The sequence below is a fragment of the Platalea leucorodia genome (assembly GCF_965183815.1).
Source record: "Platalea leucorodia genome assembly, chromosome: 3".
NCBI lineage: Eukaryota > Metazoa > Chordata > Aves > Pelecaniformes > Threskiornithidae > Platalea > Platalea leucorodia.
This window is the reverse complement of record NC_138825.1, coordinates 68,733,602-68,756,867: the sequence shown is the minus strand read 5'-3', so window position 1 is coordinate 68,756,867 and position 23,266 is coordinate 68,733,602. Positions and strand designations below refer to the sequence as shown.

At 41.6% G+C, this 23,266-nt stretch overlaps 1 protein-coding gene across 1 annotated transcript in view; it reads left to right on the top strand.

Annotated features, from left to right (window-relative positions):
• Nucleotides 1–23,266, top strand: part of RSPO3 (R-spondin 3) — a gene marked incomplete at its 5' end in the record, with an annotated part of 61,383 nt that overhangs the window by 22,312 nt on the left and 15,805 nt on the right. Inside the window, 3 exons of the mRNA XM_082307403.1 lie at nt 12,363–12,554; nt 14,049–14,195; nt 16,591–16,788. Coding sequence (XP_082163529.1) covers nt 12,363–12,554; nt 14,049–14,195; nt 16,591–16,788 — 537 coding nt within the window. The remainder of the gene's footprint in view (nt 1–12,362; nt 12,555–14,048; nt 14,196–16,590; nt 16,789–23,266) is intronic.

The following is a 23,266-nucleotide window of genomic DNA, read 5'->3' as shown; positions in this document are numbered from 1 at the left end:
TAAAGCTTGTTAACTTGGTGCTCAGTATAGAGGAGAAAAAGGGCCTTTTATTTCCCTGAAATTTCTGACCTTTTTTGTTATTTTTCTTCTCCCTGTTGCTCTTTGCTCACCAACCACAGCTCTCGTTTGCTGTGGACAATTCCCAAAGGGAACATTCCTCGCTGGAGTAACTTACCCTGCTCTTTTCCTTAATTTACAGCGGGTACAGCACCCCTTGCAGAATGCATAGCAGACCCTTTGGCCTCAAGCCAGTGCTAATAGCATGTTTTCCAATAATCTAATCTCTTCGGTCACAGAGCAGAAATCAGAAAGTTAAAAGAACTGGCTTCTCAACTTGTTTCGGTCCGCCTTTGAAATCTGTGCATGGAAAGGTTGTGCGAGTGACTACAATAAATTGTTACCACACTTGCACCCATAACTCAGTAGTTCTGTTCATAACAATCATCTGATGTATATGAGAGAATCCCGTATAAAGCAAGGTTTAATGCGGTGCCAGGAACAGAATCACACATGAAGGCTTGCATGTGCAAAGAAGCCAGGAATTTCAGCCAAAGCTGAGGACATATTGTAAACATCCATGAATTAAACACCTCAACGCTCCTAAGAGATAGGTATCATTTCTCCTTTGCAGATGAAGAAATCGAAGCCCAAAGATGACAAGGCCAAAACTTTTAAGTTTGGCTCTAGAAGTGAAGCAGCAATCCTTTGATTGGACTCCTAAATAAATAGCTGCGTTTTCAGACCTCTGACCATCTGCATCTTTCATAGGCACTCTGAAAATCAGGTTATGTATGTAGGAATGAAGCAGGAGTTTAGTTGTCTCGCTGGAGGCCCTGGGTTTGAAAATGTGAATGCTAATACTTTTAACTTTCCAATGCTAGAAGGGGACCATAAGCAGGCAACTTCACCAACCTTCAAATCCAAGAATCCCTAACTTTCTCCAAAAGCACATAACTCAGTGGTGCTGTTAGGAGGGTTTCAAATATAGGGAAAGACAAAGTAACTAGATGTTGAAAGTTCACCTACTGCTTTTATTTTCTTCCCCGCTGTTTGTTTCTTTTTTATCTGTACTGGACTGTGTATATGTTTGCTTTGGTGGTGGGGAACTGATACCATCGCAATCATTTTCCCTCATTTCTAACATTATGCAGACCTCTGGTGGTCTACAGATGACAGGTTGATAACTGGGTCCATCACTCTACCCCAAGACAGAATCCCACGTACATACAACTTTGCTTGCTGTCCTTGGGGGCACGTACTTGTGGGCAACTTCTACGGCTCTGTGAGAGCAAATTGCTTGACTTGCTTCATGCAACTCCATGAGGTCAAGGAGTCAGTTATGAAGGATGTCTTCATACTAGGGCACAGTTCAACCTTTCCTTTCACTTATTACATTTTGGCATCTGCTTGTGTCATTTTTTATCACAATTTTTGCTGCAGCAGCCCGGCATTTGGAGTGGTGGTGTTGCGGTCATCTCATATCCGAGCCCTGTCTCATGGCAGCCCAACGTGGTGCCGCAAGCCACTAGCCACCAGTCAAGCTGCCAAACATTCATCATATTGGATGCTTTAAAAATAACTGCTGTGATTTCATGTTTCTCTAATATCTAGGGGATGTTTGGTTTTCACCGAAGCCTAACTAATTGTTGGTATAGCTTATATTAGACAGTTCTATTTGCAGTAACGGGTTCTATTTCTATCATTTATTCTGCATCAGCTTAACTTAATTATTTTACAGCATGACAAAACAGAACTGAACAGTCCTCTCTCCCTCATTACTGTAGTTTTTAGAAAAATGTTCTTCAACAGAGCTGTGTTGCAAAGTGCCAAGGATATTTTGCAAGCTGGCTAAGGTATCTGACACCTGAAAAAGCAGCTCTCTCAGGCCACGAAACAGCAAATGGATCATTTCATTGTGCAGCAGGTTGGGTAGAAAGAGTTGTCTCACAAATTTGTACTTGCATGTGCAGCATAAAGTTAAATATGCGTGCTCAGGATGCTGCTGTGATCCAGCCTAAATTATGTGACTCCTACCATTGTTATTGGTGAAATACTTTAGCAGAAGTCTATTTTTAAGACCACTTGTTCAATTGTGCATAAAAAGTGTCATATATCACTTCGGATGTGCATCACCAATATTAAATTAATATATCAGACAACTAAAAACCAGTCATCCCTAAAAGTTATAATTCATAGATTAACCATTAATCTTTCCAAATGTTTTTGTCTTCAGTTTAGGTTAAACTGGTTTAACGATACATAAGGCTTTTTTTTTTTTCTTTTTTTTTTTGCTGTTGTAGAAAAACATTAAAGTGGCTTCAAAACCTTTGACTTTGCAGTCCTTACTATAAAATGTTTAATAACACTCACAACACTAACGCTGAAGTTCCTAGATATTTAATTCTTGGTTTTATATATAATTATATAACTTTGTTTGCTTGTTTTTCTTTACCTAGTCTTGTCAATAGGTGGCCTCAGTTTATTTTTTTACTTTAGAATTTCCTTTTTCTTTTAAATTGAAATTCTTTATCTTCATTCCTTATCACCTTTTCATTGTTACTATTATTATTTCAAATTAAAGCCACTTGGAGAATCACTGACAGAACAAAATTCCATTAGAACACATCACTCTTTAAAAATAGAAATATTTTTTAAAAAAGCTTTGACATAATTTTGTCAAAATTTTATTTCAAATAACTGAAACCAAGTTTTCCCAACAAAGTGAAACAGATTATCTTTTAATCTTTTCTGGAATATTTCACAAATTTTTGCATTTTATGGCAATTTTGCACGAATCCCACTTTTGAAAATCCTTTCAGCCTTAGGTTGCATGGGAGGTGGTGGCCATGGGCCTCCTCTTAGCAGGAACAGCGTGGGTGAAGGTGGGTATGGGAGACCTGGCTTCATCCTGCGTTGACCCAGCAGCCGTGGGGGGGGGTGTTCAACATTGGAGGTGGCAGCAAGGGGACAACAGGGCATTTTGGCCTCTGCCCGGACCTCTTTGTGCCACTAAGGCACACAATAAGATTGCTGCAGGCAAACTAGCTTTAGAGGGAAAGCTGTGATCCATTGGCTTACTGGCCATTGAGGTGATAATGGCACTGCCTGCCATTTACCTGTACGGCGCTCGCCCGGGCTGCGCAACCGCTGGCTACAACGGTCACTAACAACCCCACACGGTCCGCACCTTCTATTTTCAACTACAGCCTGTGCACAAGCCTTCAATTAATTTAACTGTCTATCTATCTGGAAGGTTTGATGTGTCAGCGTTATCCTGTTAATTGGTTTTGGGATAAAGAACATATTTTTTCAGATGTTACATTAAAAACAAAAAACCCAAGCAGTATTAGTTAATTTTAATTCATTTTCTCTTGCGATCAACTGAGCTGATTGGCGCGCAAACCCTCAGAGAAGTGGTGGTACGCCACCACATAAAAAATGAACTATATCCCTGCTTAAGCACAAAATAGACGATAGCCTTGATTTAATCACCAGCATCCCAATAATTCAGCTCAAATACTTCCTTGGCATTAGCTCAACTGTAAACTGCCTGCTGTGTATCACTGCAGTGATGTTAGAATTATTACGGTTTTGGGGAAGTGAATGATGCTTGGTGTGAGCACTAAATTTCTTTCATGTGGGTCAGCGTGTGAGGCAGCGAAACCGGTTGGGAGGGGAAGGCTCCAACTTCAAAGGGAGGGCAGCGCACAGAAGGGGTGATGAAACAAGCCCTAACTACGTGACATTCGTAGTTACTTCACAAGAAAAGCCAGGCATGCGGAGCTGTTGAACGGAGTCAGTTTCTCGGGAATCAGACGCCTACTTAAATCTTGCCCATCTTATTACTTAATCCCAATCAAAATAGACCATCCAGTCATACCACCCTCTAAAAATCAGATAACTGTACTCCAAACCATGGACTACCCTAAAGCTGATTAACAAATTAGTGAAATACTCACCCCCATCTCTTTGCAGGACTTTTGCCTTTGACTTTGGTGGGCCAGGACTTCCATCAGTGAGTCCAAGCTGACTGGTGATGAAGTCTCTTGCCCGTTTTCCATCAGAGTTGAATTCAATTTCATATCATACTGTTCATGCTTTGCGCTCAAAAACCTTTGACTTCTTTTATTTAGACTGACATGGGTCCCAGTGGCATGAGGGAAAGGCAAAAATAGTTGGGTCATCATTTGCTGAGTGTTGATAGCATATGCATCTCCACACAGCACTACAGCAAAGAAGCAGTCACTAGAGCTAGTATTATAATCATTAATTTAAACTTCAAATTTTGAACAGTATTTTGTGTCACTGACAGATGGATGGTCTGGTCAGCCTGGAGGATTTACCCTTTTTCCTTTATGAAAATTTGAGATCAGAGTTTCCCCTTGTGACAAATTGTAGAAAACAATTTTTAGAGACCTTCCAGCACTGTGATACTCCTCAGTATCTATACTCTGGGTTCAAATCTTGATGTAAGACTTGAATTTAAAGAGACAGGTTCCACTTTAATGTTTGCAGGCATCGGTCCAGAACAGTTCCATGGCAAACAACATACTTTGGGGCTTTTAGTTAGCTTCAGTATGGTATGAATTTAATCGTTACACAGAAAAAATTATTTAATTCAGTACAAACTTTTGATCAGTTCCACTTAGGAAAATACACAAAATTGAGAGGATATTAAGTAATTGACCAAAGGCACATCTGAGCAATGCCAAGGCAGTGGGCTGGCTTGCTGTCTGGCTTATTAATTTTTTAACGCTGTAAACATGGTAGTAGAAAATCATAGCTTCAACATGGGATTACAGGCTTTTGCTGTCTAAACCCTTCTTCCTAGTCCCCAGCATGGAAAGTAAAATCTGTTACATCCTGCTGTTTTTTCTGTGGTTTCTGAAACAAAACTTTGAGAGAAAAACTCTGGTCTCAGAAGACCCTGTGGGAAATGAGAAACTTGCAAATGCTACTGTAGTTGTGTAATGTTGACAGTATAAGCTGAGTGATCCTTATACAGCTTGGAAGTACAAGAGCATCTCTGTAATACGCAACAATAAAAGTTTCCAGTATGTTAAAGGAACAAAACAGGAGAAGCAAACAGGGGTGACAGGCTCTGGTACCACCAGGACAACCTGAGCACCAAGGAGCTTTGTTAGAAACACATAAATGATAGATGGAACGCTAGCATCAAGCAGCAAATCAAGCAGAAAGATTGCATATTTCAAAGAATGAGCATGTGCAATATACAGCTGTGCTCTTTTACTTGATAGACGTATGCATCTCTTGTAGGGAAGAGATTGGGGAGTCATGGAATCATGGTGATGTTGACAACTTTGGTTTTAGAGTTCTGTGTGCATACAAACAGTGTAAAATCAACTGGGGATCTTCATGACGGCATGTTGCAGGATTAGAGTATTAAAATACTGTCTAAATATATGTGCATGAAATATAATTTCTTTCCAAAACTCACACCTCCTTTTTTCATCTCAGCACAGATGCTTTATTTGCAAGTAGCTGAGTCTGACAAGTGTCATGACGTGTTGGTTATACAACTATTAGGTTATACAACTATTAGGTTACACAGCTATTAGGTTACTACTCTTTATAGATCCCATACTTTCCCTTCTATAACAGGTCATCTTATCTAGACAATAAGGAGGAGATAAAGTAATTCAGTTTTCCATTTTTAGAGATTCATAATGGATAGTCTTGAAGGCTGAGTATTTGGAAACAACTACAGCTGACTCTAAAAGTAAGATTTGTAGTTGCTTATTGGATTTCGAACTTGATGTGAGAAGATATTGCGTGACCTGATCCTACCTTTATCAGCACTACCAGAGTACTTAAGGCAACTTGCCTCAGGGATCCTCTTTGGTTCCTATACTGGTTAAACTTCCTGGATCCCTGTATTCTGGTGGTGCTCTGTAGTACGTGGGAAAAAAAAGTCTATTTCCCTTCTCTCTCCATGAAAAGAATTTTTCAGTTTATTTACAAAACTCTCTGGAATGAGAAGGAGCCATTTGTGGTTGCTGTGGCTGATTTCTGTTGTGCTGAAGATGCTAGGAGACTGCATAAAACCCTGCACCCCTGGTGAGATTTTTCAGCCTGTTGATGCTCTTTCTAACCAAATTCAGGGGAAATGTGTTCTGGCAGCCAGTATACTTAATTTTCAGGATCACTTTGCCAGACATGTGTTTAATAATGATGAGGCATTCTCCAGTGAGATCTTGGCCATTTGGGCTGAGGGCCTCCTTGCTCGTAGACACCACTACAAAATGGTTACAGATACTCCCTGAGCCTGTGGGACAGCTCCATACTCATGTTTCTGTTGCTCTTTAGAACTGTTGACACTTGGTGAACAAAATAGGTTGTTTTCTTTTCCCTCAGATGGGAAGTGCTTCTTGAGGAGGAAAATATTCTGTCAAGCCAGGCAGATGTTTGAGGAAATTTTTTTCAGTCCTTACGGGATCTTTTTCCTTCAAAACACAGGAGGACACTTGAGGATCTTCTTTGTTATGTGTTTTGTGCCATAGAAGGCAGCAATGCTCTGAAGTAAAATTGAAGTCAGGCAAATCTCTGGAGGAGTTACCATCCTCTTAGAAAGAAATCTTAAGGTGTTTGTGAAGCACAAATCACAAAGAGAAACAGATGTTAAGCCTTTAACAGCTGACTTGTAGACTGATTTTTCATCTTTGCTCCTTTTGCGGCTGCCTGTCCTTTCAAGACCACCTCAGACTCCTGTAGATCCCGGGGAGGCTGGATGGAGAGTCCACATTCCTCAGCTATCACCACTGGCTCCATTGCATCCCAGAAAACTCATGGACAATCCAACGTAGCAATTGCGATGTATGGGTCTATCTTCCCCACAGAGGCCAGCTGCTGCCCCATCATGACACATCAAGTCTCTTGCCTCCCTGTGGATGATTTAAGGCAAAGCAATTAAGCAGAGCTTAGCCTGCAAGACTGAGCTCAGGTTTCATGCTGGCCCAGGCTGACTATCTATTTAGCAGTGATAACACAAACTTATCAAAACGTGTACTTGCTCTCCCAGTGCTGTCCCACCACTCCTGGGCTTTCTCCTTGCTCCGCACTGCATGCTGCCTACACGTTGGTTCAGTGTTTTTGCCCCGCCACTGTCCGTTCTGCTTCTAATGCATTTCCACGCAGAGAAACACTGTCCAAGAAAGCATCTGAGGAAATACGTTGTGGTTTGCAAACTGAATTCCTTAATGACTTTCTCATTAGAAGAGCTCACTGCCAAATGCTGTTTGTGTTTGCCTAAAGGACGGTCTGCATGATTAAGAATAGCTCTGCTTTACATGAAGTATTGTTTTCAGGCCGCTGCCACAGGCAGCTGCTTCTCACTAGGCGAGAGAGAGAGAAATGAACGCCAGTGAACGCGTGGAGCAATCAAGCAACGTGAGAACCCATTGGATATCCCATCCCAAATCCCCCTCACCACAAGGGCTAATGCCCGCGTGGGTGCCGCGTGGCGGGTAAAGCCAAGAAAGGTCCTGGGTCTTGCGGCAAGGGCAGCCCAAGCGGGTAGATTGAATTCCAGAGCAGCTCTGCTGTGAAAATATTTCCTGTGAGAACGCGCAAGCCCAAGAAACCAGGATTAGCAGTAGCTCTGTAGCAAGGACGGATTTCATTTGTCTAGCACATCCATTTCAAGAGCAAGCCTCTAAATGTCCTTCTTGTCATTGAAGATTGGTGATGAGACTGCATCTCAGCTGCAGCAAACAGGCAAAGAATATTCTTCTACCCCGAGGTTTTCCCCTGGCTGTCAGAACACATGCCCACCTGGATTGCTCCTGCATTTTCTTATTTTCTTTTTTTGATTCCATAAATTTTAATCTATATGTAAAGTACAACTGATTGATAGAAAAAATTCATTGCAAAGGTTTTAGAATTTATTTGCTGCATGCCATCAAAATCTCCTATCGTTTCATTATTGAAAGTTCAGATTCAAATTCAGCTCCTTGTCCCTAACTTTCTATTTTTAGCAGAGAGACCACAACTCATTGTTTCCAGAGCAGGGCTCTGGAAAATATTCTGAGAAAGGAAAATCCCCAGTGATTTCATTTGCTAATGAGGCTTAAAACTAATATCTGGACAAAGAGCTTGCACAAAAAAAGCCTCCAAGCCAAAAAGGACTTAAAGCTAGGCAGAGGAAGAGAATCAAGATTAACTTAGTGTCTTCTCTGATCTCCAGTACTTAGGTTTTATAAAAAGAAAAACGGAGGGATGGATTCTGGACCTAAAGCCAGTCACGAGCCTACACATACGTACTTTGTACCTGACAAATCAGCAGGCCTGGCTGATGTTTGTGTAAGAGATGGGGAAGAACTTGTCTATGGGTCTCTGTGCTCCCACCACTTGCTTTGCCCATTGCTGTGCTGTATTTTCCATCCTTGAGAGCCTAGGATTTCACTCTGCTCAAAGAGTGTTCAAATACAAGAGGGCAGACTGCTGCATGGCTGGTAGGATCACCTCTAATGATAGACACTGCTCCTAACAGCCCATGAATAGAATACTTCATCCTCATCAAAGTCAGTTCTGAAGGTTGTGGAGAATTTTTTATATTTAATTTTATTTGTCTTTATGATGGAGCAGGTTGCACCAAAGACCAAGTGGTTACAAGCGAGAGCATTTCTTGACCTATTCGCAATGCTAAAGCCCAGACCTCCTGGTTCTGCAGCCAGTGCCTAACCCATGAGGTCACAGCACCTGCCCCTCTGCCAAGAGACTGGACCTCTCTCTGTCCCACTTATCACATCTAAAACTTGTGGCTAACAAACAGGAGCGGTCTGCACTCTCCTAGTGCTTTGTCACATGTAGACTTCAAAGTGTTACTTAAAGTGGCTATGCATTACTTACCCATTTCTGCTGCTGACGTAAGTATAGAAATTTTTAGCAATGCCTACACCAGGTGTACCGTGGCCAGATTTCACCAGATGGGGTTTATGTTCCCAGCTTGTTGCAGCACATCACTTAAACTCTGAGCTCACAGTGTCTGATATGGGGAAAAAAAGGGGTAAAACTTCTGTTTGCTTCCTCATGGTTATGGTGTGTAGTTGCTGAAGTGCTTGAGATCTGCAGGCACTAACACCTTATTGAAATGAGAGAGGAATAGTAAGGGTCAGTTCTGTACCCAGCAGTGATAAGCTTCCTCCCTGTGGCAGAAAGATGTTTCAGAGCCTGAGTTTGCCCCATTTCCTTCTGGAAGCCCTTCGATCCCACTTGGCCTCCTCAGGAGGGGAGGGACTGGCCCCTACATCGCAGGGATCAGGCAAGCACCTGGATCTGAACCAGAGAGGGAGGAGGCTGAGAGGTAACGGGAATGAGATCTTCAGCTGGAGCTTGGAGATGCCTTATTTCAAACATGCCATCTCATTTCCTAGCCACAAATATTTTTCCTCTACCATTTGTTTTCTCCCAGGTTCAATGACAAAGCCCAGTGCTGTGCTTTCAAACAGTACCAATTTCTGGAGCACTCGGTTGTCCCTGCTTTGCTTCTTGCCTGAGCCAGAATAAGGGTCTACCTAGCATTCAGAGCAAGCACAATGATGAGAGACAGTTTTATTACACAGATACAGGGCTCAAAGAAATGCCAGGCACAATAGGAGACAATCAAAAAAGGATCCCTTTAACAGCTTTTAAGAGGAAAAAAAAAAGTCTTTCTTCATTTAAAATGTCAATTCTGACTTTTCAACAAGATCTTGTTCTATGCATTTCCAAGAACAGGAGCTTGTTTTGCTTCACACGTTGAGTTATAACATGGCATGAAATCAACCTTTAAATGGAGCCTGACTTACGTATTTTAACTTCTTCCTTGCTCCGTAATACTAACAGTATGATTCTCCATTTGGAATTACAGTCTTTCTCTTTTTGCCGTGTAATTTGTATGAGATGTATGTGGGATGCATGAAAGGAGGTGGAAATAATGAAGATGGCTAGGAGTACACTTTATTTTATACTTAATACTTCTGGAATTAAAGGGGAAATGGAAATTGGCCATGTAACAGATCTTAGCTATAGAGAATTATCATCTTTTGGTAATAAAGTATTGCCTGTCTCAAGGGCTCACACACACAGCTTGACCTCAGAGCAGTTGCACATAATGTTTTCTCTGTCAAGAGAATCTGTTCGTAATGATGTGTCACAGGTGCTCACACATAATATGTTTCCCATCAAAAGTGATCATCCATATTTTATACAGCAGCTTTGATGACAAATATTTTGTACTTCAGCTGCTTTTTCTTCCCTCTGTCAAACTTAATGAAGGAGAGTCACGGATAGTTTTTAAATAATGTCAGCTTCTTAGATCACGTTACTGTGTCCGCCTTTGAAAGTAGCTTCATGCAAGAGCCACAAGACAGGGGAGAGAGAGACAAGGACATTTTCATTTACTTAACCTTGAAAAGAAAGCCATTTTTTTAGGCTCTTAATTTCAAAATCAATATACTCTGTATCTTTGGAATCTTCTCAGAAAAAAATAGGCTATACTTATTGAGTAGTCAGTATTTTGAGAGTCAAGTGAAAGCAAGTCTGATAACTGAATTGAGGTTGCAGTTTCTCACTATGCAGAATGATGTTTATTCTCATAGTAGTGGTGTGTCCTGGTGGTAAAAACACTTTCCTCCAGGTTGTTCTACAAAGTGAGTGCCTCAGGGGGCACAGATAATGAGGTTCTTATATTCTCATTGAAATTGTTTGTCTGCAGCAGGGCCAAAGTTTGTTCTTCTCCTATGTGTTCAGCCCTACTGAAAGAAACAACCCTCATTCCTCATTCTATTAATGAAAGAGGAAAAGTGAACTTGAACTCCCTTTGCAGTTTCTCAGATTGCGGGACTGGTCATCGAAGCCTCAGAGCATAGAGGAATGCTTTTCCCATTCATGGGGCATGACTCTTCTGCCAAAACTATAAGTGAACAAAGTACAGAGGTATTTGTGAACTTCCCTGCCACCAGGCAAACTCCCCTAAGCTAGCAGAGAGTGGTGGCTTTCAACCTGTAAACCATGGATTCATATGGGCTTCTGGTCTGCCTCCAAGGGATCCACAGAAGGGAGCTGACAAAAGCAAGTTCATTGTGTATGCAAGCTATTTAGCAGTGTCTGCAGATAAAAATAAAATCAAAACACTAAAATAGGCAAAGTATGGCACGTGCATATTTATAAAATTATCACTGGCCTGAGAAGAAGGCAGAACAGGAAGCCAATAGTATTTACAAATAGGATTTACAAACGTAAATGAGGACTGGGTTTCTCTTACATATGAAATATAACCAGATGTCTCAGGTTGAGAGATGAAAGCTTACACTTAGAAAAATACCTGGGTTTTTCATACAAGCCAAGGCCAAAAAAGAAGGGACATAGGGTCTGGAGCTATTTGATTCTTAATTATTTTTCAGATCCAACACCTATTTAAGAATGCAACCAAGAAGGAATTAAAAGTAGGTAACAACTTCTAAATTACAGGAAGATGCAAAACATTATTCTCTACCACTGAGAAGTAATACACTGATTAATGCCTGCTACTGAAAAGACAGTCTGCAATAACATCCTCTTTTCTGCTAGCCCCAAGCCCCTAAAGAAAAACTGAATAGTGTTAAGCAGTGAGTGTAATAAGTTTTCCTTTCCTTGTCTGAAGAATTAGAACAATTCAATTGAAAGGCAAATATAATCCTACCTATGCTCCATGCTGGGACTGGAGCAGGGTAAATCCCACAGTTAAGTCTGAACATCAGGTTGTAATTGTCAGAGATTAAAAACATGCCAGAGAGAACATTCCAGGGAAAGAAGGAGGGTGAGAAGGATGGCTCTCCTGTGTCTTTTTATTAAGGCAAACTAGCAGCAGATCTTACAGGGGCATACTCCTGCACAGCAGAACTCAATCAAATGGCATTTAGTCAATGAAGGAAATTATACACTGGGTTGATTTTTAATCATCCAGCTAGGAAAAGCAAAGATAAGTGAACATGTATTTATCTGCTGAGCCAAATGCATACAAGGCAGAAAAGCCACTGAAAATAACTAAAAGAAAAATAACTCTTCTCTAGGATGCTGCTGTTCCATAAAATCTATTTCAAATATAATTTGCTGTTAGCTTTTTCTGCAAGATGTGAGCACATCAGCTGGGCTTCTCATTTTTATGCAGATGAAATAATCACTGAAATGAAATGTCAGGTCATAAGAGACACAAGAAAAAATGAAGCAATCTTTAAGAGCTGTCAGAGAGGTGGATGGTCCACGCTTCCAAGTACAGAAGAACCATTATTTCACAGCCTTGACTAATATCTTGTTCTCTCACCGTTTTGTTTTTCTGGTTTTTTTTGTTTTTTTTTTTTTTTTTTTAATTCTTTTCTTCTCAGTGCATCCTAACGTGAGCCAGGGTTGCCAAGGAGGGTGTGCTACATGTTCTGACTACAACGGATGCCTGTCATGTAAGCCCAGGCTCTTTTTTGTTCTGGAGAGGATTGGCATGAAACAGATCGGAGTATGTCTTTCCTCGTGTCCAAGCGGATACTATGGGACACGGTACCCCGACATTAATAAGTGTGCAAGTAAGTGCTGGGGAAAGGGGAATCACATGGATTTGTTTGTTCTCTCTTGAATGCTGTGTCCCCTTAGGAGTCAAGTCAACAGAGAAGCAGACGGACAGCCCGTGCCTTTATTTGTTCACTTCTTTTATAGTAGTGCAGTAAATACTAACCCAAGCAAGAAGTTAAGGTGAAAGATCACAAAACGGCCTAAAGGTCAGGGATCCTGGCTCTGCATGAACGACCTGCCTAGGACCCAGGTGATGGTCTCTTCCTCTACACCCCCATGCGAAAGGGAAGTGCCGGTGGGTGCCAGGCATTGCCCTCCAGCAGCAAGAGGGAGCGGCGGCAGCTCCGAAGAGCGGGGGCCGAGGGACGCCGAATCTCGGTGGCTGGAGCCATTTAAGCCGCTGCCCTTACCCGCCTGACCCCTGTGACAAGGAGAGAAGATGGCAGGTGGCATTCTTTGGAGATGCGGTTTGCCCTGGTCTCTTTATAGCTTGTTTTACACTCAGTGTAGTCCTCTAAATGCCTGTAGCAGCTGGCCAGGTTTCAGCCTGATTTGGGGGAAGTTACCGATTCATGTTGCCTCCCAGATGGGAGACAGAGAACCCAACTCTATTTACCGCTTGGGCAACATTTTGACCCCACTATGTATTTTGAAGCACAAATGAACTGGAAAAGATCGCAATGTCCTCTCCACTCCTCTTTTTGTTGTTGAATTCACTGTTTTTAATCCCACAGGTGATATAAAAACATAAGAGCGACGGCCAAGCAACCCTCCCAGTTTTTACCTGGTAATAAAAGTTATTTAATGAACGGACCCCAGAGTAAAGTCTTACAGAGTAACTTTACACTGTAAAGTATTTGCTCACTTCTTAGCAGTGTGTGGCCTTGCATCTCAGACATGAGCTGTGCCATACACTAGTTTTTATGTATTTCTTTTAAAAATATCTGAGAACTGGGAAATGTACCACTGATGCTAATTTGGGTAGTCATATAGAGAACACATGAAATACTACAGGACATCTGATTGAACATCAGGGAGTCATTTAAAAAAAGAAAAATATGTTGATGCAAAACAGTCTTAAGCAGATTCTGAATTCTGGCATATTTTTATTTCTCCTGGATGAATGGAGATAGATGGTGTGGAACTGGCCCAGTACCTGTGCCCTGTGGGGTTAATTAGTACCTATGCTGTGTCAGTGTAGGGCAGAAGCAGTATATTGTTATTCTGATGTGCTGTGCTCTGTCTTCCATTTGCATAGGTCTGCAAGAAGACAAGCAGTGTGAGGCCGTTCAGCATCAGGCCATCCTTATTTAATCCTCACTCATGCCAAGGTCACTTGCGGTTGGCCTCACTGTGTGTACAGGCCACAAAGAAGATCTAAATATAAATTGTTTCCTTTGAAGATTGCTTAACTTTGCTAGAATTGTGTGATTCTCATATATGTGAGAGAGCCCATGGTGTTTCATGGCAAAGAGCAACAACATTGCTGTTTACTGTTTGCATTTCAGAATGTAAAGCTGACTGTGATACCTGCTTCACCAGAAACTTCTGCACAAAGTGTAAAAGTGGGTTTTACTTATACAGTGGAAAGTGCCTTGAAAAGTGCCCTGATGGGCTGGAAGCCAACAATCACACGATGGAGTGCACTAGCATCGGTAAGTCCGGTCCCGCATGTCCCGCCTGGTTTTCTCACAGGGGATGAGGGATCTAAGGAGGGCATGAGTTGCAAGATCAGCTACACCACCAGGGAAGTGCAACTTAAAATGGAAATGTTCTGCATCACAAGATGTATTCCCAAGCACAACAAACTCAAGGTATTTCCCAAGTCTGCTATTTCACAAGAGGCACAAGCTCAGTTGTGCCCCACAAACACAGCCTTGACGCTAAGAGCAATTCTGCCTCAGGAAATACGGCCTGTTTGGTCTGCCCTGAGGTAGAATGACATCCATCTCTTACTTGCTCTGTTACAGTGTTATGCATCACTGCTAACATCAAAGGTTCAAAAATCCTGAGCCAGACCCCACATGTAGTTGAAAGATTAAAATACTAACTGCTTTGCTTTAGCTCCCTTGTGCTACCTGAGCCTTCAAAGCATGCGTGCATCAACATTTTGAAGCTCACCTTCACAAAGGTGAAGGCTAGAAACTAAAACATTAAGGAAAAACAAAACACAAAGCCCCAAAAGACCCAAAATGGTATATGCGCATAATCACCTGACTCCAGAATTTGAGGATTAAAATAAAACACCAAATGGTGTGGCACTGTCAGTCAAGGAATGAGATAGGCGACACTGGTCCTGTGACTCACTGGCTGCGGAGAAGAGACCTGCTTTTGTATCTCTCCAGCCTCTGACTCACAAGCTCCGATTATTCACACCGGAGCAATTTTGGAGGTCACCACACCTAACTGTCCGCTCCATCCCTCTGCCACCTCTCTGGCTGAAAGCAGAACGAGTGATATATTTGCCTCCGGGATGCTGCAGCTGACATCCCCTGCCATGGGCATGCCGAAGCTGCGGCAAGGTTCAGCTTATTTTAGTACGCTGGCTGTGAATTGTGGTGGCTGAGGGCTGCGAGCTGCGGTGGAAGCGGTAACCTCTTCAGCCACCAGCAACCAGGGAGCACTTAGGCGCAGTCTGGCCATGATGGAAATCTCCTCCCCCACAGTATCATGCACATAGCTCTCCCTGGCATTGCGTGTTTTGGAGGGGAAATAATGCAGGAATAAAAATAATGTACAGTAGTTTGGCATTTTCCTGCTCAAATATATATTAGTTCAGGTGGTAGTGATGTTTTTTACAGTTTTGTTTTCAAGCAAAGGCTTTCATCTATGAAAGAAATCCAAGGGATCATTTTTGTTTCTTGATGGCTGTTTCCAAGTGCTGTAGACTTAGCTGCTTTAACAATGAGTCAGTCTCAACTAGGAAAGCCATTTAAAGCTGCGGAGGAAAAACAGAACCTTTTTGTGCACGTGAAGGCCAGTTATTTTAACAGGAGAGCTCCAGTGTAATATGAAAAACAAAATGACCCACATGACAATTCACTGGAGGAAGGCTCAGAGATTGCCTGCGGTCAGTTATATTTTTAGGTTTTGAAAAATTTGGAAGTAAATTCTGGAGCTGGAAAAATGTTGACTTACAAATTCATCCTTATAGAGGGGCTGGAATTCTTTCCTTCTTCAGCAGTGGTTTATAGTCTTAAGCACACATGTGAACAAAAAGTAAATATAAATGTTTACTATCTTTTATCAAGAGAAGGATACTGAGGAAATGGCACAAAAGAAGGATAGTTATTAAAAGCATGTTGTTAAGCTTCCAAGGTTACTCCCATTTTTGTCTACACTGTCTGGACAAGTGTCCAGCTGTACACCTTTTGAGTTCCCAGTAGTATGGGATGCACATTCAGATCACTGTAGTTTATAAACTGTAACCCACACTTTTCTGAAAAACTTTCACCCCCCCAACCCAAATGCACCTCTGCTTTGCCTACTTACAGCTTGAATATGCTACAGATGATGGCTCTTTCACTATTTAAGTTGAATACCAAGCAGCAGATCACCAAAGATACTTGATTCTTAATGTAATGCCTTTCAATATCAGTTGGTCCTTTATAACTCTATTGATTTCCAAATTCAATACCTTTGAGACCAGCTGCAGCAGCATGACCCAGTGACTTCACCTTCCTCTCACATAGGCATGACCAAAGTTTAATTCCACTGAAGCTACAAGGATTTATACCTCCACAAAACCAAAGCAACCTCAGAACAATCCCCAGTAACTGATTTCATTGAGACCAATTGTGGTGGTGTTGCCTCGTTTCATGAATGGAATTACAAAAGGGTACAAAATAGTAACTGACATAATTATTTGACATTATTTTGTGCAGTATATCCTCAGCAGTTCAATTTCTGTCAATTCCCTGCTGAAAATCCTGATTAATTCCATTAATTTTTGCCACCTTTTGGCTGCTGCAGAATAAAATTGATGTACCATATTTATCGTGTATACAAAAAGATATTGGCCAGGCTCAGCTTGTCCTATGTTTATTGCAGTGCACTGTGAAGCTAGTGAGTGGAGTCCATGGAGCCCTTGCACAAAGAAAGGAAAAACATGTGGTTTCAAAAGAGGAAATGAAGTAAGGGTCAGAGAGATCGTACAGCATCCGTCAGCAAGGGGCAATCCTTGCCCAGCTACAAGCGAGAGCAGAAAATGTATTGTACAAAGAAAGAGATGTCAGAAGGAAGGAAAAGGTACAACATTATCATCGTCATAATTTGAGATTGGTATTGTGCTTGTTTAATAACTCACATCTGAATTGCCAGGCCTCGACTGCAGGCTTCAACAAAGATCCCATTGATGTGGTGTTCTTTGGGCTGGAGAGAGCTGTGCCCTTGCCTGAAGTAAATAAAGTACTAACGCTGCTCAAAAAATGCGCTTTGTGTGATCTAGAGAGGACAGGGTGGGCTGGATGGGAAGGCACATCCTCTCTCTCTTCTGCTGAAAGAGCTGCCAAGATGAGGGGTTGCATGTGGAGCTCAGAACAAAGAGATCCATTGTAAAGGTGGGAGTTGTTTGTTGGGTATCAGGCAGCCAAGTTTCATGCTTCAACCATGGGATTCCTCCAAACCGATTCCTATTTCATGCTTCCCTACAGGTAAGACCATAACTATTGCAGTTGCAGCGCTGTGGCCTCTCTCCCACCCTGAACTCTTTCTACCAGCTCTGGCTGAACAACATGGCCTGATTCTACCATCTGCACCAGGCTGATGGAGTCCCAGCATGGGAGAAAGACCACAGCACTGTGTGGCAGCCAAGGGAAACTCCACTTGGTTCTACCCAGTAAGCAAGAGTGCCAGCAGAACTGCCCCTCCATGCGAGCCAGCTTGTTGGACTTATTCCCCATCATGGCACCTAGTGAATGGCATCCCACATGTTAAGAATGGGAGATGCTTAAGAAGTCTATGAAATAATAATTTATAAAAATTCCACCCAGTAGAGATTGTTGTTCCATTGTTCCTTTTTCTCCCCTTCTTGCAGCAGGGAAGTTACTTGCTCTGTCCCCGCTGCAGTCACTCTGGTTGGCACAGGAGTGTCGATGGAATATTTCCTTTTCCCCCTCCCTTCCATTTTCTCCATCCTTCCCATTTCCCCATCCCTTCTATTTCCACCTTTCCTCCCAACTCAAAAGCAAGGTTTCACCCCTTTTGAGGATGAGTGGAACAGGTGGAGCAGCTGCCTCTGTGTGAACATCTGTGAGCCAGCATGAGCTGCTGGTACCAAGTAGTAACTTACTGTTTCATTGTTAAATAGCCGCTAGGGTTGCTGCAGGTTACTTATAGAAATGTTAAAGGGGTTTGGAGCTTGTAATCCTTTTGAAGGTTGGCTTATTCCCTGGGGATATACCTCATCAGAAGGGAAATAATGTTAGAAGGAGGATCTTATGAACCAGAGAGCTACAGGTGCCTCCCCCTCACCCACAAACTCGCTAGATGTACTGATTTATGGGAACCTATGAGGTAGATGTCACCTCCTCCTCCTTGTGGCAGGCAGTGCCTTGAAGAGGTAGAGAGGTGTATCTGCCTCAGGGGAGCAGCCAAGGCAAGCTATTTAAGGATTCCCTTATGCTTAGAATCTATGTCCAAAATGTCCGTGCTTGCTTCTGCTCCTGCACAATGGCACAACTTGAAACACAGCCTCTCATTAGCCCACTGGAACTGGGGGAAGAGTCCTTTTTTTTCTACCAGAGCTAATTTTGCCAGAGCTGAAAATACAGGACTGAACTGTAATTTTGGAACTGAGAAACTGGGTTTTTTTGAGATGATAATGATGCTGTGTATTTGCTTATGGCAATTTGGCAATCTCTTCAGATTGGACAAGACATTTCTCTTTGAGAAGTGCCTGCTGTTCCTGGGTAGTAAATACTTTAGAAGAAACTACTCACGTATTTTACTGTCAATTCTTATTTCATGGGATCTGAGCCAAACCATACTTGAAAAATACTGCACACCACAAGAATTCGTTCACCATTATGATTTTTTTTTTTTCTGCAATGTGCATAAAGGTGTTTTTTTTTCCTTCCTTTTGAGCAAGTCACAGACTGTATTCTAGCCTGTTTTACACTCAGTAGACAATTCCTTCAAAACCAATGCAGGCAGATGGAACCTGTGTTCCAGCTCTACCCGTGCCCTTGGGATTTGTATGTCTATGTCTGACAGCCATTTTTTTTTTTTAATGTTCTGAAATCCACCATTACATACTCCTCAGTATCCACAAAAGTCTGTTCCATTCACTTTTATACACCTTCACAGGAAGACGAATTTAAAATTTTTAAAAAAAAAGATAATTCTTAACAAAACTGGGGAAATTCACGCATAAAACATTAGGTTAAAATAGCTTTAAGGGATGGATTATGGTGACAAGACAGGAAACTGAGAATTAAGCTAAAAGTTTTCCTTCTGTTGGAACTGGAATGGGGAAATGAAGCTTTCGAACTTAATCTCCAGGCAACTTATCTTCCCTACTGCCACTGTCCCTTATTACACAGAGAGAAACTTCTTTTTCCCTTTGAGCAATAGAATACTTGCACAAGAAACCAAGCCAGGCTCTGTTCTTCTGACTAGCTGTGTCCAGTCAGTGCGTGCAGAAGGAGGTAACAACAAAAACACTTTGGGAAAGAGAGGGGAAAGTAAATATGCTTGTATTCACTGTTCAGAAATATTGAAAATGCTCTTTTGTATTGTACGCCTCCCCATTGCCGCTCAGGCATTTCTTTGGAGTTTAGCTTTCACGGCATTGGCTTTTGAAAGTCTAGCAGCAGATGCAGCAGTTACCAGCAGTGCTGCTAATCTTTTCTCTGCGGCCATGAGGAGAGGGTTAGCTCAGTCAGCCTCTGCTGTTTCCATGTTGAATAGATATCTGTGGCCGAGGGAGTTAGGGCAAAGACCACATGATGACGGGGTATGCTCGTCACAGATGCCTCAATGACTTTGCTCGAGAAGTTGAGGTCAGAGACAGGATGTTAGTCAGTTAGGTCGCTGCTATCACACAGAAGCAAGGACATGTTTCTGGAACAGCTACGCAAAACAAGATAAAATGGATGAAGAGGGGTTTTTTTTGTTTCCATCTGCTGTTGTGTCATTAAAGCTGGTGAGATCTATTACAAATCTTTTTTTCCCTCACTGGCTATAAAATTAAGTTTTACGGGGAGAAGGTGCTAGTATTTTCAGAATGCATGCAAACAAATGGGAATAATGAGGATACAGATAGCCCAACTAACCTAAAAGGTTCTTTTTACTCATTTTAGCACTAAATTAGTTGATCCCAGTGTGTTCTGATGTGGTAATTCCCATGTGTTTCACATACAGGCTCCCTTTATAGTTCATTCCCATGCAAACCTCACTGTAATTTATTTCATAATTCTCCTCTTTTAATCCCATGATGGTGAGTTCTTTTTAGTCTGCATGACTATATGGTTTTAAGTTCCAGTTTTTTCTTCCTTTCTTTCCCTCACACTTTTTGTTTTGTTCCCCCGGTGCAGTGCACTGTTACTTTTACCTTCCCACACTTATCTTCTTGGCTCCTACTTTTCACTGACAGACATACGTTGAGAGTCACATGTTTCCTGTAGCCATGACCATTAATGGCAAATAGATGTACTGGAAAAGCATAACTTGCAGAGCTCTTCAAACACTGCAAATTATCCATCAATATTATTTCTTTGCCTTAATAAATGTGCTCTGGCCAAACACAACTCCCTGTGGATTGCTGTCCACAAATGTGTGAGATGATTGACTTTTACTGTCCAAAAGACAAATATCAGAATTGCATACAAAAGTATCTGTGGGGAAGGAATTGCATGTTCTCATGCATGAGTAATTCTGCCAAGAAGAGAACATTCACCATGTGACTTTCTGTTGAGTCCCAACTAAACCCCCCAGAGAGCAGACAGTTTTAAGTGCTTTCAGAGAACATGTTCTGATCAGTTTGAAGAGACTAAAAAAACTCACCAAAAGACTAAGTGCATAGTTACGAACAAAGAAGACATCTTAGAAAGCTGGGTATTATGCAAGCCAATAGACAGGCTACATTGGTTACACAGTTGTATTGTTGTAAACAAATAAATAATACATTTCAGTTGTTGCTTGTTCATATATTGATTCATTTGCATGCTGGTGGCATTTAGATGTTCAAAGGAGAGAACCAATGTTAACTGCATCCAGTTCTGTGCAAACACAGACCAAAGAAAGTTCCTGTTCCTGACAGGCAAAAATTCAAGCATTAGACATGAAGATGTGGTGGGATGAATGTAGAATAGCCTATTTCTTTTTCACTGTGGAGTGTAGGCATTGTCACCTTGTAGAGTCTGAAAGCAGGATACTGTTATGAAAGAAAGAGGGGCGATTTTAGTCAAAATTCACAAGACCGCAACCCCCTGGAGGCAAGGTAGCTTGTCAGTTAATGGTTTGTGCTGTAAGGAGAATACAGGTATTATGCTGTGATTTTTTTTTAGTGTATGGCAAGAATAAGAGAGAAAGCAGTGTCTTTGAGATGAGGAGATGAATTCTAGATGCAGACTGGTGAACAGAAGGGAACAGGATTTGTTGTTGAGTAGTTTTAATGAGGAAGTGTATATATTTTTGGGAAATAAAGTAAAATAAATGCCCCTATCCTGCACTGCATACATGTGAATATAAAAATCCAGATTTTATTTGAACAGCTTAGAGAACTGAGACTCATGTAATCTCTGTTGTTAATTTGAACTCCACCCCTTATTGCTCTATGTCCGCATAATGCTTCAAACATATTAACCAGACCATGTCTGAAAATGTCTCCAGTTGGCTATGGTGTGAGGAAGGAATCCTATCAAGGCATCCATCAGATTTCCAAAACCACCACTCAGCTAAAAATCCCAAGCCGTTCATCAAGAATTTAGCTGAAAACAATGTAACTTAATACTAACAAACTTAAAATATTAGGCAATAAACTAATTTAACTCACTTAAACTCATTGAGTTACCCACCCTAATGTACACGCTCTGATGCTGTATGGATCCACGTAACAGCGGAGCACAGAGGGCTCTGGAGTCTAAACTAAGTTGCCCCTTTAGTATTTCTCACAAAGAAAAGTTTCTGCAGTTGATCTGCAGTTGAGATGCACTAAATTCATCAACAGCCAGTTATGCTGTCCCAGGCAAAACAGAGAAAGAAAAAGAGAGTCCCTACTAAAATAAAAGATGTGTAAGTTGCATTACATTTTAAAATGTACGTGGATGTACAGTCATGAAGGAAGCCATTTGAAATCAGTGGGAGTTTCACCACTTCTTTGCACAGGTTTTGAATCGTGGCACATAAAATCAGGGTCTTCACAACCCACAGAAACTCCTGTGTAGCCACTTAAGACTTGCCTAAATATGTGCCACATCAATGTGTTTATTCATGTGGTAATATCCCTTTTTCCCAAAAAATTCTGGACTGCCAGGTCTCTGGAACAATTGCTTGTGCATTTTGTTAAGCTCTGTTGTCACACTGGACAATCTGAATTTGACGTGGATGCAATTTTCACAGAGAGGGTTTTGCTATCTGAGAATTCAGACAAGGAATGACAAGCTGGGACTCCACTGAGCTTATGTAGGCTTGGCAAGAGCATGATGGGATTCACTGCACTTAAGCTGAACAGCTGAAAATTAGTTGGTTTTGTCAAAGCAAGGGTCATGTTAACGGTGGGGTTAATACTGCACCTGGGGAGGGTGATCTGTGACACTGTAAGATGGATTCTAAGATGGGCAAAATAATTTGGCTCCTGAAAGTGCCTGTTTTTTCCAATGACTGCTAAGGACAGCCTAGTATGAGTGATCTGGACTTTTACCTGTTAACTTTTAAATTAAAGGGCACATTTTCTCCATCTGCACAGTAATGACTTCGCAACACTACAAAATCTAAACAAAGGTTCACCCAGGCTGACTCTCTAAGCAAGATGAGCATGTTTTAGGGGATCCATGGGTCAGCCACAGTAAAACAAAAAGTGGAGTTGAAAAAGACTCATTCCCAATACTAATTTCATCTAGTGTTGGCAAAATCAGGATTAGAGCAGCATTTTGTTGTGTTCGTTGATAAATATCTAGTAATGGCTGTACACCTGCCTATTCAAAGGTGAATTGCCCTTTACAGGACAAGCTATGAATAGTCGGTCCCTATACACTCCACACACCAAAGATAAAAGTCTCTTCCCAGGACAATGGAGGCCCATACCAGTCCAATAATTCCTCAGTGTACTATTTTTAAACAAATATTTCTGTTTTTTAAAAAAAAAGGAATTGGGGGACATTCTGGATATTTTTGGTACTGAGTATTTTTACTTAATTACATTTAAGTCCTAAGCATTGCTACATGGGAAAGTAAGATATTCCAATCACAGCTCATCCCAAAAGTCACATCCTCTCCCTCATGTATAGCTCAGTGGCATTTAAAACAAGAGGGCTGGAGCATGTGAGCCGGAGAGACATCACAGTGCACAGTTCGCTCGTATAACTGTGAGAGATGGGGTGTCCTGTGTGAAGGTCACTCGTGTGGTTATGGTTAATGACCTTACTCCATGGCAGGTCACAGGACTTCTGAAGCCTCAAGATGAACACAAAGCTAATTACTGCATCCCTGTGTTTACATACTGCATACGCCAATGGGTCATAACTCTGTCCTCTGCGAGCCTGAGTTACTATAATTGAGGAGTCTG